The following is a 17,819-nucleotide window of genomic DNA, read 5'->3' as shown; positions in this document are numbered from 1 at the left end:
TGAACAGCGATTCTAAGAAATGTGAGGCAGAGAGAATCATTATTCCATCGCACTGCCCTCTCCTCTGATCTCGCGACAAAATTGGCTTGTCAAATCGAGGTCATGATGAACACAGAGCCAATTGATTCCACAATTTTAATATAAAGACAACCTACATTTACAATAAAAACACTTTTTATGCGACAGGGCATTTCATAATAGTTTAACATATGGAGTCCATACAAAAAAGGTATACAATTATGACAGAAAACCTGTGAATCGGTGTCATGGAATTGATTCTAAATAATAACGTGAGGTTAGTTGTCAAACCATTTGTTTTTTCTCATACCGGAGCTTTTCTCGCTGTTGGAGAGAATTTTCTTCTTGTACTGTTCCACCATTCTGTCAAAATTATCACTGCCCCTGTTCCTCGAATTCCTCATTGCTCCTTTAGTCTACAATGAGAGTAAACAAAAAAAACATAAAATGTATATTTACTCTCATTCAAAACATTGTTACCAAGCAGAATAACTATGCAGATAACTTAATTAAAATTAATGAAAATACATTGACTAGCTACATATTTTTATACACATTCTTTAATTTACTTGTTTGTTTCAAAGACAGCCATTATCGACTCATTTTCAAGGGGGCACACATTACAAATAAATCCAGTATACAAAATAATTAAGGATAAATTCAGGATTTAAGACAAAAACATTGATAATACTCCATAAAAAAATGTTGATTCTAAAATATAGGTAAGGTGCTTTATAAACCTGATTTCCTCTTCGAGTGCTCTTCTCCATTTGCTGCGTTTGCCTCCCTTTTCTACTGACTCCATGCTGAGCTTTCTTGGGAGGCGGAGCCCTCTGCTTCCCTTTGTCACGCGCTCTGGAAGAGTCCAAAAGCTCGTAAGGAGTCAGCTCTTTAGTTTGTCAACAATTTATCACATACCAAGAAAAAAACTAAAATATCCCCGAATTTTAGCTGGTGCGGCTTATACACCGGTGCGGCTTATACACCGGAAATTATGGGACTCATCAGTATTGAGTAACAACACTTGATAGCGCCATTACTTCTTGCAAGTGCAATGAAAAGGTTATTCAGCTTAATCAGACATTCTCACAAAACACTCTTCTGTTGAATAAAAATACCACTAACAAGTTGTCATTCCTGATAAATTAACTTTAATTTACATATTTTCTCTATCACTCTTGCAACACACTTCACTTATAAATGTAGCGTGGAGCACAAGACATTTCAGCTATTTTGGTGTCTCAGTCTGAGCCCTAGTGAGCATTATATAAAAGGCGTATATACAAAAGATGAGACAAAGAAGAAAAACAAAGAACAAAACGTCTGACGTGATGCCATAAAAACAATTCTGTTCTCAGAATTGGAGCATCCCTGCATATTGCAACAACTGTACCTGATCTTGGGTCCTCGGTGGGTCGGGAAGGGCAGCACTTTCCTCCGCTTCTTTCCGTTCTCCAGTTCCACGTGCTCCACTTCGGGCTTGGTCAGGAAACCGCAGTGCTGGTTGGGTTTTGGCTTGTTGTGAGGAGCTGATGCCGACGCTACGAGAGCGGATTGAACAGGACCAAGAGACGGACATTATGCACAAACGTGTCAGGACACATACAGGACACTGTATGCCATAAGACATACAGGAAGTGATAATGCAAGAAAATGTAAAGTGTGTTCATCTATGAAGTTTTGAGGTTTAAATTATTCTTCAGGGTCTTCATCTGAGTCATTCAGTATTTTTCTTAAAACCTTTGTCCCAGTTGTGTGTACATTTAAACAAATACATATACTGTGTTTTTTTATTTACAGTATGTATGTATTATGTATTTTAGGTGCATCTACATATAAGTGCCTTTCTCCAATGTTATTTTTTCAATTTTCCCATTATTTTTGGATGCTTTAATGTTTAATACTAATTGTTATTTATTTAGATTTTATTTGGTTTTATTTTTCTAAAGAATTTTCTAAGTGGATTCATTACTTTTTAAAACATTCACATATTTACTTTTTTACATTAACTTATTACATTACATTTTGTTTCATTAAATTATTATATAAAAATATTTCACTACATGAATACACATTTCAATGATTTGGCCTAATTCTCTTATGTGTATTAGCAATATATTTATGTATCATTTTGCATTTACCCAATTAACAAAATACGTGCGTTTTAATAGAGCACAATTCTTTTAACTTTTTCAACAGTATTATTTTATTCACTTTTTTTACTTCATCCTTTTGTCCTGTTGTTAACTGGCAATCAGTCCATTGTGGGAGATGCTTCATTACATGACCCAACTGGGATTATACAATACAGAAAATGGACAGCTTTTAATTCTTACAATAATTTTCTGCTTGTGTTTATTAATGTAATTTTTTATTTTTTTTTTCAATCAATGACACTGTTCTAGATCTACCTTGTTTGGTTCCTTTCCAGTCTCTGTTCACCTGAGGTGTCATTTTGCCTTTTCCACCCTGTTTCCTGAAATTCTGTTCCTGAAAAAAAACAATCAATTAATCAATTGAGTTTAAAAACATACGAACACACACGCAATAAGCCCACCTTGTTTTTTTGCTGTCGCATTTCTTTGAGCTTGAGCTTGCGAGTATTTTCCAGGGAAAACTCCACAATAGGTCTCTGGAATGTGGCAAATCATAAAAAAATACACTACTTAATCGACGAGGCGCCGTCATGCCTGCTGATGCTTATCAATTCTCCATGTTTACATATCCTGTTTAATGCAACGAAATGATACGCATGATAGAATTGGTAAAGTGAATTGAATTATTCACACCGCACCCTAAAGAAACCTTGAGGCAAACCTTGAGTGCGCCAAAGATGTTGGGGTTGTTGTTGAGGTAGCGCAACGTGGACAGAGCGTGCTCGTGGTCTTGAAACTGGACGAAGCCATAGCCCAGAGACTTGCCCGTCACCTGACCTTTCTCGGGCTTCCTGTCATACATGACGCGACACTGGGAGAAAACGTGTAAATACATATTGGTGAGTATAATTAACAAGACTGCTCTCTTGTGGACGTTTTGTTAAACTCACCTCTGGTATCCTGACGCCTTTGACGCTGGCGAACCCCTGCAGGCAGAGGGCGCGCAGCTTCTTGTTGTCTACAGATTTTGGTAGGTTGTGGACGCACAGACGATTCTTGGAGACAAACACGCTCATGTCCCTCAGCTTGGCCCTTTTCATATCTTCAAACTACACATACATGGCGATTAAAGGAATGAATGAAAGCCAAAAATGTTCATCCTCTTGCGAGCATTCACTCACTCTGGCTCGCTTGATCATGTCTGCTTCGGACACACCCTCGGCCGCCTTGCTTCCGGCACGGATCACTGAAGGAAAACATCAAATTAATATGTACTTAAATTCAATTCAATTTGAGATTTAATTTTTAAATGTTTAGATGTATTCCTACTAATTATTTCAAAATAGTTACAAATGTTCAAATTAAATAATTAATATGGAATAAATTATATATTTAAAAAAACTCACATCCTTCTCTGGCCAGATACAAGTTCCTGGTGCCTTTTTGCACTTTGACCTTTTTGTCCTTCAGCTTGGCAGCGTCATCTCTGCTCACAGCGGCCACGATCAGCAGCTTCCGCCCGTCCAGTCGAATTCCACCGTCCTGCGACGAGGCACAGACATGATTAAAAGGTGACTATGTGACACTGGAAGCAAAAAAAAAAAAATCCAATGCTTACTTCTGCTGTATCTTGCGCTGCATTGACGCATCTGTCCGCCGCCTCTTTGGCTTTGAACTGAGCGAAGGCACAACCTGGAATAAAACAGCCGAGTCAAGTGAAGAACATGAAAGAGTGCGTCCCAAGTAATCACTTTTGGGTCAACCTTTCGAATGGCCCGTGTCTGAATGGCAAACAATCTTGATGTAGTTGATTTCCCCATACTGGAGCAGAAGTTCCTCCAGGTTTTCTTCTTCAGTATCAAATGACAAGTTTCTGAAAAGTAAAAAGAGTCTGAGTGAAGGAGATTAACAACAACCAAGAGAAGAAATAAAGAGCAAACCTGATGAAAACGGTTCTGCCTTGCCCCACATCTGAGGGAAGTGTTGTCTTGGACTTCTTTTGAGCTAGTGCAAATAGAAGAATGATTAAGCTTTTTACCCACTATTTAAAGCAACTCCAATGTGCTGTCCACCTATATTTTGTGTTCCTTGACTGTATAATACTGCCGCCTAGCGGCCAAGTTACGCAGAACAGAAGGAGGAGGCGCCGCAACGAATTGATCATGACGCAGTTTACTCTTGGCATACCATTTTCATTATGTTGTGATTTTTTTCATGAGAAAAGTATATTAGAGTGGTGTTCCTTTATTTGTTCATTGTAAAATATCAACTATACCTGATTGGTGGCCATTGCACTCATCCTCATCATTCTCATCTTCATCCTCATCCGAATCATTCTCATCTTCATCCTCATCCGAATCGTCCTCCTGGGACTCGTCATCTATTTCATCCTCCACCTCACTATCTTCTTCTTCTTCATCTTCATCATCATCTTCACCTTCTTCATCTTCATCATCCTCTTCACCATCGTCATCATCGTCATTTGACATTAACTCCTTGCTCTGTGATGCAGATGTTTTTGTATTGACGCTGTAGGCACACACAACCAATGCAAGCGACTTAAGCATACAGAACATACATTCACGACTTGATAAGCAGAGTAATGATAAAGTGCTGCCTCCACAAGTGAAAATTAAATCCAGCAGCAATTTTTTCCTGACACCCAGGACCGTCATTGAATTAAGCCGATTAATGCAGCTCTATCATCCTTCTCATTTTATCAAGCACCGCCTCCTGCTGTCGACCAAAAGTGCTGGCAAAGTTTGGCCACGTTACATTGGCAGTTGCAAGCCAAAAGGGCACGTTGATATCACTTTCGGTCAACAGCAGAGGGTGGTAGATTGTCATAATTTATTAATTGAATTCTCTAATTTTGGTGACACGCATTTGAGACTCCTACTTCTTGTTGACTGCCTGTTGCTTTTCCTCTTCCTTGTCTTCAGCGCCAGCCTCTTTGTTCGTTGTAGTTTCTGTGGAATCAACAAATAGGCAATTACTTCTTTTAGGTACGTTTATGAACTTGGTTTATTATAGACCTTTTCAACCACGACATTACATGTACTTCCGGGTGGCAGTAGTTCAGACGGCACTAATGATAAACAAAACCTTCTATGACATCCAAAGGATCTACTGGATTTATCTGAGGAAATTGAAACAAACCTAAACCTTTTGAAGTATATCTAGCAGTATTTTTGCGCATTAGCTGTTGTCACTCAAATTCCTCACATTCTGCCACCCGAAAGTACTCCGTTATTGACAACATTTATGAAAAGGGCTACAAAATTAGAAATGTGACAATGATCTCTACCTTTAGTGGATGTCCCCTGCATAGCCACATACTTGTCTTTTGGCACAGCCCAATCGACTGCCACTTGGCGGCCTTGAAATGAAACAGCGAGCCAACATGAAGGCAGCCTTAGAATGTTGAAAAATACAGTTACTTCAAGATATAAATAAGAAATACCTTTAATTTCCTTCAGGTTCATAGCTTGAAGCGCTTTGGATGCCATGGACACATTTTTGAACTGGACGAATGCAAAACCCCGCATTTTACCATCTGTTGAAAGGCAAAAAAAAAAAAAGTCAGTAAGAAAAAAGTCAAGTGTACCTCATATGTTCAGATGAGCACATTTTATCACATTTACCAGGCTTGAGAGGTATTTTGGCTTCAAGCACTTCTCCAAATTCGCCGAAAACCTGCTTGAGATCTTTCTCAGAGCACTACAAGACAAAACATCATGTCACCGAAAGACTTCTGACATGAGCTGTGAAAGAAGCAAGATGTACCTTAAAACTGAGATTCCTAATAATGAGTCGAGCTTTCAGGATTGTTTTCCTGATGTTTTTAAAGTTTTCCTCAGTTGCCTTTGGTGGCTGTGGCACTGCTGGCACTGCTGGCACTGCTGGCACTGCTGGCGCTGCCGCATCTGGCTCTTTTGTAACTGAATATCAGAAGAAAAACAAAACAGAAAATACATCAGTATTAGATATTACTATGTGTTTAAGAAGCTCTGGGGCATCATGCACACCTTTTTTCTTTTCGTCCCGTTTGTCCTTCAATTTCTTCTTGGCCACCGAAACAAAAAGCTTCTTTCCATCGTAATCTTTTATGTCTTTCAACGCTTGCTGTGCATCTTTCTCCATGGCATACGTCACATAGCCAAATCCTCGACATGTTTCTGCACCTAGTTCAGAAGAAGACAGGCATGTGATAAATCTTGTCAATTTATTAATAAATTGGATATAAAACCAGGACATTATTTCAAACAGAATATGCACAAACCTAAAATGATTGGGATTAATTTATTTGTTCGGTCCATCAGAAAATTGACAAAAATGTAGCTTACTGTTTTCCAAATAAAAAGCAAAATTATCAGTCTGCATTCATCGAGGCATGGAAAAATAATAACTAAAAACACTCGTTAAGCAAGTTACCAGTGTGTTTTCTTGAAATTGAAATGTAATTGTTTTAGTACAGTTTGAATTCAAATTCAAACCATGTTCAAATTTCCCATTAAGAGCCAACCTTCTATTTTATGATTTATTCGTTTAATCCCATATAATATTCCCTTTATTTCCCATTTACAATCCTAGTTTGATAGGCCAAAGAAGGACCAGTTCACCTTTCTCTTTCACCACGAAGCACTGCTTGACAGGACCAATCTCGGAGAAAATTCCCTCCAGGCGTTCATTCGAAGCTGACGCCGGCAACCCCTTGATAAATAGCGTACGAGTTGCCATGCTTGCTCTCTCTTCTGCCTCGCTGACGTTAGCACGATAATGCAAGGTTAAAAAAAATAGCAACGGATCGGTAATAAAACATCAAAAGTAAATAACTAAATATACAATATAATATTAATTATTACCGCGACTACAACGTTAAATAGATGCAATGTCTGCAACGAGTACGGCCAACTTTAGACGCATGTTTACTCGATGTGGGTGGCCATTTTGGAAATGATTTGTCCGGAAGTCATCACCAGCATCTTCTTTAGCGTTTATTTCTGCGCACGAATTTGCTATATATCGCCATCTGTCGCCCAAGGTGGTGAAGCGAGTGTGGCGTCTTCTTTTCGCTCAGTTTGTCCAGTTACGGGACATTGTTTCATTAACGTCGTTCGTTTGTGCCACATTTTGAACCAAAACAAGTAAAACATGTTCTATTCCTCATTTTTTATTATATTACTACATGATCTATAGACATGGAGAGTAGCGTTGTCTCGTGGCTCCCAGGTAGTAAATAGCTATATGTGGTTTTAGCTCCATTCCTGCGTCACTGGTAGCGTGGCCGAGCGGTCTAAGGCGCTGGATTAAGGCTCCAGTCTCTTCGGGGGCGTGGGTTCGAATCCCACCGCTGCCATTACATTTTTGTAATAGTTAAGAATTGACTGCAAACAATCGTTTATACATTTTAAAGTAATTAATAGTAGTAAAGGAAAAGAATACATTAAATTTGACACTTATACATTCCAATTTTATTTGGGAAATAATGTACAGTACACAAGGCGTGACATTTCACAAACCGGAAATGTAAATAACAGCAAAGTTTTCAAGACACATTGCATCCACCGTACATTCAATTACATTTAATTCAAGAAACCAATTAAAACCACTGTGGGAAAACAGTTCCTGACAATGTCAATAGTGCAGTTCAGCATTGCTTATTGCTGACAATGAGCGCATAACAGCACAAGCATGTTCCATTCTCCACAGGTTAACATGCTAACCACTTCGAGTAAACATCCAAAAGTTTAAAGTAAACTGTTCACTGCAGTTCTTGGTTTGAGCAGTGCAATTATGCAAATAGTTTTAGCTTCACACTCACTTTATCCAACTACAATTACAATTGCAATCTTATAGTGTAGTAATTAAAAAGATTAATAATCCTTCATCACACAGATAGAGAGCAGCACCTTGAAAGTAGGCTTTTTTTTTTCTTTTTGCCGTTCCCACTTATTGCATTTAAAATAAATAGTTGGACTAGTATTAAAATAGAAGATAAATTCACCCTAGTAACAAAAGTTGGAGCAGATTTGGCCTGAGAACTACATTTTGGCCTTGAGCGGAACAAGAGTGAGCGAGTGGAGGAAGGTTTCCAGAGAGTCAACGTACTCTTGCGGGTGGGCCTTCAGGTGGCCGGCGTGTTTGGAACTCTCCCATTTCTTGGCAGTGAGGGTTATGCCGCGACCCCGCCAGAAGTCGATTACTTCCTCCAGCGCACACGGGTCACTCAGCGGGTCGTTGTCACAGTAGAAGAAGAGAGCGGGGGCGGTGACGGGAGAATTCCAGAAGACTTGGATGCTCCTGTTGTAGTAGTCGGTGGTTTGGCGCTTGAACGTGTTGAAGTACAGGAGGCTCATTTGTTTCACCGTCGTCTCCCAGCGTGGAAACACGATCTTGGCCACACCTGATTACACAAGACAACGCTTGCTTAACTGGACAGTACTCGGTCTGACACCATTGATTGAATAACATGATTAGATTACAAAAAACTACAACACCATGAACACAACGCAAGGTGTACATTTCTAGAGGCACAACTGACCTGAAGCCATCAACTCCACAGAGCCTGCCACCAGACTGTCATAGATCTGTCCTTTGATCCTCTTGGTGAGTGTCTCGTATTTCTGCGGGTCCTCGGACACTAGAACCAGCAGCTGTGAGAAGGTGTAACCGCCGATGGAGAAGGCGTGCACTAGCAGTGGCCGCGATACAAAACGGTCACTGTGCAACAACTCCAGCAGCTTCTTGCCATGTTGCAAACTCCAGCGAGGCCATAGGAATTCTTGCACCTGCAAACAAAGAGCATGAGTGGACAGAAGGATGGATGGACAGAGGCGGACAGATAGATACCTCACTCTCGACGACAAGCACATCAAAGCCGGTGCGAAGGTAGAGCTCACAGTACTTGGCCACGGCCTGGGGACGTGCTCCCAACCATGGCAGCATAATTGTCAGAGGTGTCTGGTCCTCGCAGGTGTGATCCCTCGTCGTGGAGGCGACATGTTCGCTCATGTAGAAGGTGACATTTTTACTAAGGCGGTGACTGGAGAAGCTTCGGCGCACGATGCACCTGGTGAGCATTGCTGATGCAGTTGCCGGTGGACTGATGGGAACAGGCTCCAGAGGGCTTCAGAGACATTATTGTCAACTACAAATGTGAAATTACTGGGAAATTGAATGAATGATGTTTCAAGTATTTAAGAGAAAGGTTGCACGCTTTAAAAAGAAAAACAAATCAACCGACTGTCAAGGACGTGCTGCAAATGACATCTACATATGTCAAAAGTTGCTTTGACCGTCCTTTTATCATTAACGTTACAATGCATAGCATAGTTAATGCGTTTATTATTGTTAGTTAACAGTTAACAAGTCATTCCCAGGAAGTCAAAATTAGTTAAGGGAAGGTCAACTCAATGAATGTTGAGTCCCGTGTTTCACATCTTAGACTTGAAAGATTGTATACCTTGTCGACGACGACACTCCGGTCTGACGTTAACAGTCGAAAAGTTCAAAAACTTTTATTAGGGACTCGGATACTGTCTTGACAGGACACCCAAACATTAGCCCACTTCCTTAGCGTTAACCTTAAACTTCCGTAAACCCTGGTTTAATTCTGAAAGGCTTGGGAGATAGTTTTGTTTCTTAGCTGTAAACGTTGGTACACACCATCTCTTTCTTGTGGTCATCACAGTGAACACGATCTAGCCCTGAAATAAACAAAACAAATATGTTCAAACCCAAATAAGGAACCCGTTTCCAGTTATCAAGTAAAAGTGCGGCATTGTTAGAGAGTAAAGCTTTCCTAATAAGACAAAATGAAGGTCAAATAACACATTGTGCAGTTCATTCTTCCTTGCCTTGCATCATATATTCCGAAGCGCAATGCTGCTGCCCCCTTCAGGAGTAAAAAGAAAGGGAAACCAGACTGTCGTCCGAAATAAATACTGCTTTTGACAAGTTTATTCAAAATCATATAGATTTGTCACGCATTAAAGTTGTGAGACGGAAGGAAGATTGCGGATGCAAAATGAATAACCACTTGCCGCGTTTGGATGGTCCTCTGACTTTTGAGTCCACTGCTGTGGAGCGTGAAATCAGCTGTCGACTTTAATTTTAAAAAGGACTGTTTAACTGAACAATATCGACTTGCACAATAAAAGCCAAGAACTTTACGTAACGTGATGATTGTTCCTGGACCTGAGCGTCGACACGCCAGGAAGATGACAAGACGTCACCCACTCGTCACAAACAGAAAAATATAAGCTTTCACCTGCAAGGTTACGTGAGCGATGTTTAGTTCACGTAGCATTCTCCTCAGAAACTTTTATTGGATCTCTCTTGGTTTACCTGCAGGTTTAGCGCCAGGTGTCGCACATTGGTGCCTGTGACGCATATTTTCAACACCCCAAAAAATAATAAAAATTCCAATGTTACGAGAGCTGTTTGTTTCAAATTTAGGATTACATTAGAAAATGAAGTGAAATAAAAATGTGTTATTTTATTTCAAAGTGAGCTACAACTGCGTGGGACCTCTTACATATAGTCATTTCATTTTTCAGATTTGGGCAACTACATGAAGAAAGCCAATTTTGCAACAAGCCCTTTGTTGTCCCAATCTTTGCTTGTGCAGCTTTATTGTTGCATCTTGTTCTCATTCCCTGTGGGATCACCACCCTGTTCACTTTGTCTTGCAGGATTACCGTTTATCCAAACAACCCCAATGGATTTAGACCACCAAGTATTAGACACCGATCATTTGGTGGCATCTCTCGCTGACCTCATGTGTTTAGCCGACCATTGTTCCTTTCCGGTCGCCTTACTCACGGCTGGCTTGGTGCTTTCCTGTACCCTCCCTGGCTCGCTCAACAACGGATGGATCACACGGAAGGAAGGTCACGTTTTCGCTGCACTTACCAGCTGTGTAAATCCACTGAAATGTCATTAAATGTTTCTGTTGCTGTCAATGGGGGGAAGTATTTGTATTTTGTTCCATGAGTATTTTACGAGTTTTATTCCTTCCATTTGATATCTGTATTTTCTACACCTGACGTTGACAAAATAGGCTCAAAAGTACAGACTGTTAGGCACTTTTGGCATTTGTCCTTGTTACAAATTATGACCACAAATTATGGACTATGTAGAACAACTATTTTAGAACATCCCAGGGAATTGAATTAGGCCACGAGGCCAGTATACCCCCCAACACCCTACATATGAGCCAGTTTCTGATGAATAGATCCTCGCTCTTTTTCATGCCAAATCCAAAAACTGGGCATGTTAGCGTCAGAAAGTAGTGTCACTCATTGGTTGAGGATACCTGCTTCGAATTTGAGCCCAATCAGATAGATTTCTGTCAAAATACAAGCACTGACTAATGATATTCACTCAAAATAGTTTTTTCCAATCCAAAATGACTGACTTCCTGTTTGAGTTCATGCATGAGTTCTTCAGACTTTTCCATGCATTCAGTTGTAATAAACATCTTCACAGCTTTCACCCAATTGGGGACTTTTTTTCTTTCTTTCCAGGGGGGGCTGACATTGTGTTTTGTTCAAGACTCCTGAAATTCACATAATACTTTTTTCAGGCATGGTATAACCACCAACAAGAAAACCAGAGCGCTTACAACTTTTTTTAGTCCAACAAAATATACACAAAGAGTAAATCTTAGTTTGAGAACCTCTGCCTCATGTCTCTTGTTTGGGTGTACTAGCAGTCTTCTATACGAGACTACTGCTGCGACATCTCAACATGCCCCCCAATAATTATAATAGTCATAATCATTTTAAAATGAAACAATGTGAGCCTTATCACACACCACTGCCATTATTACGCAATTATTATGCTTTGCTATTCAAAGAGGGCTCTCTTCTTTGGCTGCGTGTCTGCCACTTTAGCACAAAAGCCACAACAGCATCAGCTGTCAATAGTATCCAGCTCTGTGTATTGATCATTAGACAACAGTTGGCTACCGCCTGCTTTTGTGGCGGTCGGTTGACGAATCGTGTCATCTGACATGATTGATTTGACTTGACTGCGAACACACATATAGACAGGGTTAGGATTTCAAACTTGGGCTCGTCGGTCAAAGTCAAAGTTTTAAATTAGGTTTTCAAACCTGGGTTAGGTTTTCAATGTAGGGCTCAAAGTCAATGTTAAATGTTTAAGTTCGGGTTTGAACTTGGTGTTTCAAATTGGGGCTTCAAGCGAGGATTAGTCATTCAAATAAGGGGCTTGAAAAGGGTAAGAATTTCAAAGTAGGGTTCCAAGGGTTGGGCATTCAAGATAGGATGTCTAGCTCGGCTTTAAGTTAAGGCTAGTTATTTAAAACCCTAAGCCTAGTTTGAAACCCTAATGTGAAACTCTAACCTAAGTTTTAAACCCTCGTTTGAAACCTTAACCCTAGTTTTAAACCCTAGTTTAAATCCCTAACCCTAGTTTGAAACCTTAAACCTAGTTTGAAACCCTGATCATAGTTTGAAACCCTAGTTTCAAACTAGAAACCCTAACCCTAGTTTTAAACCCTGACCCTAGTTTGAAACCCTAGTTTGAAACCCTAACCCTAGTTCGAAGCCCTAGTTTGAAACCCTAGTTTGAAACCCTAACCCTAGTTTGAAACCCTAACCCTCGTTTGAAACCCTAGTTTGAAACCCTGACCTTAGTTTTAAATCAGGATTCAAAATTAGGGTTTCTTGCTTGTGTTAGGGTTTTAAACAAGGATTAGGCTCTCAAGACAGAGTTTCATGTCAGGGTTAGGCACTCGGGTTAGGGCTTCAAATTAGGGTCTCAAGCCTAGGTTTGGATTTTAAACAATAGTTTGAGTTGAATGCAAATGGAGTAAATTGAAAATGTAGATCAACTGTCAATGTGCGGAGTGAGTGGGCCTTATCTGCAAGAGGTGGGGTCTACAACTGCGTGCGTGTGTGTGTGCATGTGTGTGTGTAGATACAAAAAAAAAGCGCACTACGCTGTGAGAGTGCAGTTATGCAGCGATCCAGTGTTGGAAGCAGCAGTGGATTACGGATGAGGTAAGAATGCTGAAACAGTTACAATCTATTCTAGCTGTGCTCGTGTTTTTTAATGTCTGTGGTTATTTTGCCTCTAGGGGGACAAATTATCAATCCAAGATGTGATGTGGGAATTTCCAGAGCCTCACCATGCTTTTTAAATGGAATCTTTACCTTCTATTATGGCTTCTCTCATTTCATGGCACGTTGCTAACGGGAGAACATCCCAAGGGATCCTCACGTAAAGCTTTTGATTCTGGAATTGAGGAAAACATACTCGGACGTTCCTCAAATCCATCTGTGAGTTGGGACTACGGTGGGCAGGGAGCTCTCGGTGAATATAGTGATCTCGAGGAAGCTTCGGAGGCAACGCCATCACATCGAAGGGACGAGGAACCAGAGACTGTGAGTGCTGCAGAAGTTACCTCATCATTAGCTTCTTCAACAGATGGCATTATCTTGAACGTTTTCCCAACTGAGGAACCCGCTCCAGATCTTACATCCGTCAAGCAGAAAGGCACTCCACATGGCAGATCGGGAAGGAATCTTACAACAACATCAAAAGCTGCCTTTGAATATGTGATTCCGATTAGAGGAGCTAACACAGAGACAGAAAGAGGTAACATTTCTAGTTGACTATATTAGTGGTTTAACTGTAATTATATCACAAACTATGATCTCAAAACAATTGATCAAAATAAATGACTGACACATTATTTTATTTTGACAAAAAAATGTACATACTTGAAGTATGACTCTCCACTAATGAACCAGGCTAAACTTACTTTGCAGCTTAACTTGGTGAGCTGGAGCAGCAGAGTGACCATGCCGTTAAGCATATCTGCATGACAATTCTGAGTTTTGGGATTTTGCTTCCTCCCACATCAACATGCATTCATTAAAGAAATTGAAATTTCCATAGGTGTAAATGGGAATGTTTATTTTTGTGTGGCAAAAGGCTGCCTGGGATCCGTAATTATTCCCAGGAAAATCACATGGTGTTGTTGGATGAGAAATAGATAGAAGGCCAAAACTAGGATGCGTTCCATTTGTAACCACTAAAAATACAGAGCATTAGCATTGCTTTTTTTTCATGATGAGTTGCATATCACTCGTCAGAATCTCTTTAAAATGATTCAATCACAACAACATACAACAACCACTCAGTATATTTCTATCCGGGCAAAATGGGAGCGGCGGAGAAGTCAATATTGCCTCACTCTTATGCGCACTCGTTACTTGCGCTTGCTCCCCACTCTCTGTGTGACCCACTTACAACCCTGTTCTGTTTTATAATGGATTAACATCACGTACTCCACTTCATTTCTGTAGCGTACATCACCGGAGAAGCTGCATCTTCATAACAACAACAATCCTGGAGTCAATCCTCACAAGTCCAAATAAATCCTTTAGTCTCTCCTTTCAAAGGTTTCTGTGTTTATAAAATATTTGACATGTTTTCATCAAAATCTCTAAAATATGTAAGAGCTACAGCACGTTCACGCCTATTTTTATAGCAATGCTAAAATTAGCCTGTTTTGAGGGGGAGGTTTGGGGTTTTGTCACATGCAAATGAGTCACTACTCATCAGCCATGCATTTGCACATGGAACATACCACAAGTGGTGAGCTGATCAACATCGGAATTGGTCAATATCAGAGGCTCCACCCACTCCACTCCCTTGACCAGGCACTGGCAAGAAAGACCTTTCAGAACAAAAATCCAGTATAACCCGGGACTGCTTGATGCCCATGGTTAACTCAGCTGTTCTTGTCATTTGACAGATGGGATCCAAGGTGCTGATGATGACCAGCAACTCCCAAAGCCAAGTGGTCCTCTTCGGACATCGGTCACAACAGCAATCCCAACATGGACTCCCAACATATACCAGGATGAATTTCCACCCAGTGACTCCCTGGATCCCGGTCTGGATCATAGTCCTGCCCTTTTTGTTCCTCTGTACTCGGACTGGAACACCGCCCTCGCCACGTGGGGATTTGCCTGGGAAGCTCACATCTACGGTCTTGGGTCTGTCTTTACGGTGTTTGGCCTGATCTCAGTGGTCTGCCTGTTGGGCCTGCCATTCCGGTGTCCATCTGGAAGCCACTACTTCGCGCTGCTGTACTTGTTCCTCGGCGGATTCGCAGGAATTCAGGCTTTCGGCTTGCTCTATGACGCTTACAGACATCAAGACCGTCTTCCTCCTCTGAGCTCTCTGCTGCTCTCTCAGCTTCCATTCCCTTGTCTGATATCTGCTTTCACCCTTGCATTCTTCCTTCTTTCTTTGCGCTCCCGCAAGCATCCTGCCCTTTCACTGGCCATTTCCCCCTCGCTGTCTGCCCTCCCCAAACCTTGCCTCCTGCTGTCTTTATCCCTGGTGCACTTTGGTGTTTCCCTAGGCTGCATTGGCGTTCTCCAGCTCTTTCACAGCATCCCCGCTATCGTCCTCCTCGTCCCTCAGGGCGTCTTTGTGTGCTTGGCACTCTTTCTCTCAAGCTCCTTTGTCATCTTCTACTGTCTGGTACAAGTGGACACCAAACACATCTACAGACTGGAGGACAATAAGGAGTGCGGCCAATCTCCTGAGTTGACGCATCCCCTCAGTTGCCCTTTTGCAAAAGTGGAAGACTGGGGGCGAGCAGCAGGTGCCGGAGTCTGGGCCTCCGTGTGTTTGTTAGGATGCGGAGGCCTTCAACTCTATGGAATCTTACATGCTCTTGGTTTCGGCGGGGTGGAAAGCTACGGCTTCCTGCCCTGGCCTTGGTGGGGATACCAGATTGGATGCCGGCTGTGTGAGGCCGGAGTATGTCTTGGTTTGTCTCTCATCGGCACGCATCCTCTGTTCTGTCATAATAAGTCTTTCAAGGCTCATCCCAGGCCGAGGTCTTGGTCTCGACTGTCCTGTAGCTCGCCCTCGCGTGGGATCTCCTTGCCCTCTCCGGGGCATGCAAATTCAGCCGACATGCCACCGAAGATGGTAGAGTGCGGTGTCACGACTAAGGGACAGTCGGAGGTTCTTCCGCTTGGTTTGATGGTGGATTATTCCGCAAATGGTCTTGCTTACATCTCTTTACCAAACCAATCCCAGACTACTTCACTACCGACACCTGCGAGTCCAGTGCACAAGCCAAAAAATGTCAACTTTCAGCTATCCTCTCTGAGTTTAGGGGCTGACTCTACTGCGGACCTACGACCTCCATCTCCAATAGACTTGTCCCGCAGTATCGACCAGGCTCTCTTCAGTGAATCCCTATTTTCTCAGAGTATATTTGGCTTGCCGAGACTCTTTCCTAGTTCCTCCAGCCATTCAATGGACTCTCCTGAACAAGGCACATCGAAACAAGGGCCCGCCTCTGCGGAAAGTTGTCTATATCGAACCTCTTCGTGTGGAGAGCTGGACCAGGAGGACAATTCTAAACCTTCCCAATCTCTCGGTATACTGAAATCTCACAACAAAGCACCGGTGTCATCAGAGCAGCCTGATTGGAAAGGAAGCATTTCCGGTTCAACGTTGGCCTTGTGTAGCAATGCCAAGGAGACAAGAAAGCTACGCTCCAACTCCTGGGCCAACAGAGGGCAAAGCGTGGCGCACAACAACCTCCCACGCGCCATCCCTCACTTGTCTTACTACAGACGATACCGAACCTTGAGCGCCACCTCTAAGGATAGCCAGGGATCTGGACGACTGGCGGGGACTAAACACCTTAGCGACAGCAAGCAGCTGGAATGGGATCTGGCTGTGCAGGCAGAGTTTGTCAATGTTTGCAAGCAAATTGACACTTTCAGCATTTGCAGTGACACCATTGAACTGTAGTTTTACACACACATATATATATATATCCTGATCCTGGCTGCACAAGAACAGGCCTTGAGCACCAGAGCAATAGAGGCCCAAATCTACCACACCAGACAAGACCCCAGGTGTAGATTGTGCAAAGAAGGTCCTGAGACAATCCAGCACATAACTGCAGGGTGTAAGATGCTGGCAGGTAAAGCATACATGGAGCGCCATAACCAAGTAGCTGGAATAGTGTACAGGAACATCTGTGCAGAGTATGGACTGGAAGTCCCAAGATCCAAGTGGGAAACACCTCCAAAGGTGGTAGAGAATGACCAAGCCAAGATCCTCTGGGACTTCCAGATCCAGACAGACAGAATGGTAATGGCGAACCAACCGGACATTGTGGTGGTGGACAAAGAGCAGAGGAAAGCCGTTGTGGTTGACATAGCCATCCCAAATGATGGTAACATTAGGAAAAAGGAACATGAGAAACTTGAGAAATATCAAGGGCTCAGACAAGAGCTGGAGAAGAACTGGAGAGTTAAGACTTCAGTGGTACCTGTGGTCATTGGAGCACTAGGGGCAGTAACCCCCAAACTGGAGGAGTGGCTGAAACAGATCCCAGGAAAAACATCTGACATCTCAGTCCAGAAAAGTGCAGTACTAGGAACAGCAAAGATACTGCGTAGAACCCTCAAGCTCCCAGGCCTCTGGTAGAGGACCCGAGCTTGAAGGGAAAAAGAGACCACCCACGGGGGGTGAGGAAAAGTTTTTTATATATATATATATATATATATATATATATATATATATATATATATATATATATATATATATATATAAAATGTAATTCATGATTTTATGATTTTTTAATTTAATATTTTCTCAAGGTGGTAGTGACATTCACTGTGAATG

General features: G+C 41.9%; 3 protein-coding genes and 1 non-coding gene across 7 annotated transcripts; 2 read left to right on the top strand and 2 right to left on the bottom strand.

The window, feature by feature from the left end:
* Positions 1-121: 121 nt before the first annotated feature.
* Positions 122-7,093, bottom strand: rbm28 (RNA binding motif protein 28). Its single transcript, XM_049723885.2, has 20 exons — positions 6,737-7,093; positions 6,143-6,298; positions 5,901-6,055; positions 5,759-5,834; positions 5,578-5,670; positions 5,422-5,493; positions 5,014-5,083; positions 4,390-4,643; positions 4,055-4,118; positions 3,878-3,987; positions 3,733-3,806; positions 3,521-3,656; positions 3,296-3,360; positions 3,065-3,223; positions 2,836-2,985; positions 2,576-2,650; positions 2,430-2,508; positions 1,412-1,559; positions 759-873; positions 122-434 (listed from the first exon to the last, which is right to left on the bottom strand). Exons 1-20 carry the CDS (start codon positions 6,852-6,854, stop codon positions 297-299), a joined length of 2,307 nt encoding a protein of 768 aa, XP_049579842.1. The 5' UTR covers positions 6,855-7,093; the 3' UTR covers positions 122-296.
* A 298-nt stretch (positions 7,094-7,391) lies between these two features.
* Positions 7,392-7,473, top strand: trnal-aag (transfer RNA leucine (anticodon AAG)). Its single transcript has one exon. It is a non-coding gene; the product is annotated as a tRNA-Leu (tRNA).
* A 92-nt stretch (positions 7,474-7,565) lies between these two features.
* Positions 7,566-9,938, bottom strand: si:dkey-5i3.5 (uncharacterized protein LOC565091 homolog). Of its 3 annotated transcripts, none has more exons than XM_049723908.2 (4): positions 9,783-9,938; positions 8,967-9,243; positions 8,659-8,905; positions 7,566-8,520 (listed from the first exon to the last, which is right to left on the bottom strand). In XM_049723908.2, the coding sequence occupies exons 1-4, from the start codon at positions 9,800-9,802 to the stop codon at positions 8,159-8,161; spliced, it is 906 nt and encodes a 301-aa protein (XP_049579865.1). In that variant the 5' UTR covers positions 9,803-9,938; the 3' UTR covers positions 7,566-8,158. The 3 variants fall into 3 exon arrangements, with proteins under 3 accessions (XP_049579865.1, XP_049579867.1, XP_049579866.1); XM_049723910.2 differs by lacking the exon at positions 9,783-9,938 and adding an exon at positions 9,580-9,740 and having other exon boundaries at positions 8,967-9,264; XM_049723909.2 differs by lacking the exon at positions 9,783-9,938 and adding an exon at positions 9,580-9,736.
* Positions 9,939-13,022: 3,084 nt separating this feature from the next.
* On the top strand, positions 13,023-17,705 carry prrt4a (proline rich transmembrane protein 4a). Of its 2 annotated transcripts, XM_049723884.2 has the most exons (4): positions 13,023-13,144; positions 13,222-13,528; positions 13,604-13,742; positions 14,908-17,705. In XM_049723884.2, exons 2-4 carry the CDS (start codon positions 13,274-13,276, stop codon positions 16,935-16,937), a joined length of 2,424 nt encoding a protein of 807 aa, XP_049579841.1. In that variant the 5' UTR covers positions 13,023-13,144; positions 13,222-13,273; the 3' UTR covers positions 16,938-17,705. The 2 variants fall into 2 exon arrangements, with proteins under 2 accessions (XP_049579841.1, XP_049579840.1); XM_049723883.2 differs by having other exon boundaries at positions 13,024-13,144; positions 13,222-13,742.
* Positions 17,706-17,819: the final 114 nt, after the last annotated feature.

This window comes from Syngnathus scovelli, chromosome 6, assembly GCF_024217435.2.
Source record: "Syngnathus scovelli strain Florida chromosome 6, RoL_Ssco_1.2, whole genome shotgun sequence".
Lineage (NCBI taxonomy): Eukaryota > Metazoa > Chordata > Actinopteri > Syngnathiformes > Syngnathidae > Syngnathus > Syngnathus scovelli.
This window is presented reverse-complemented; position numbering and strand designations above follow the sequence as displayed.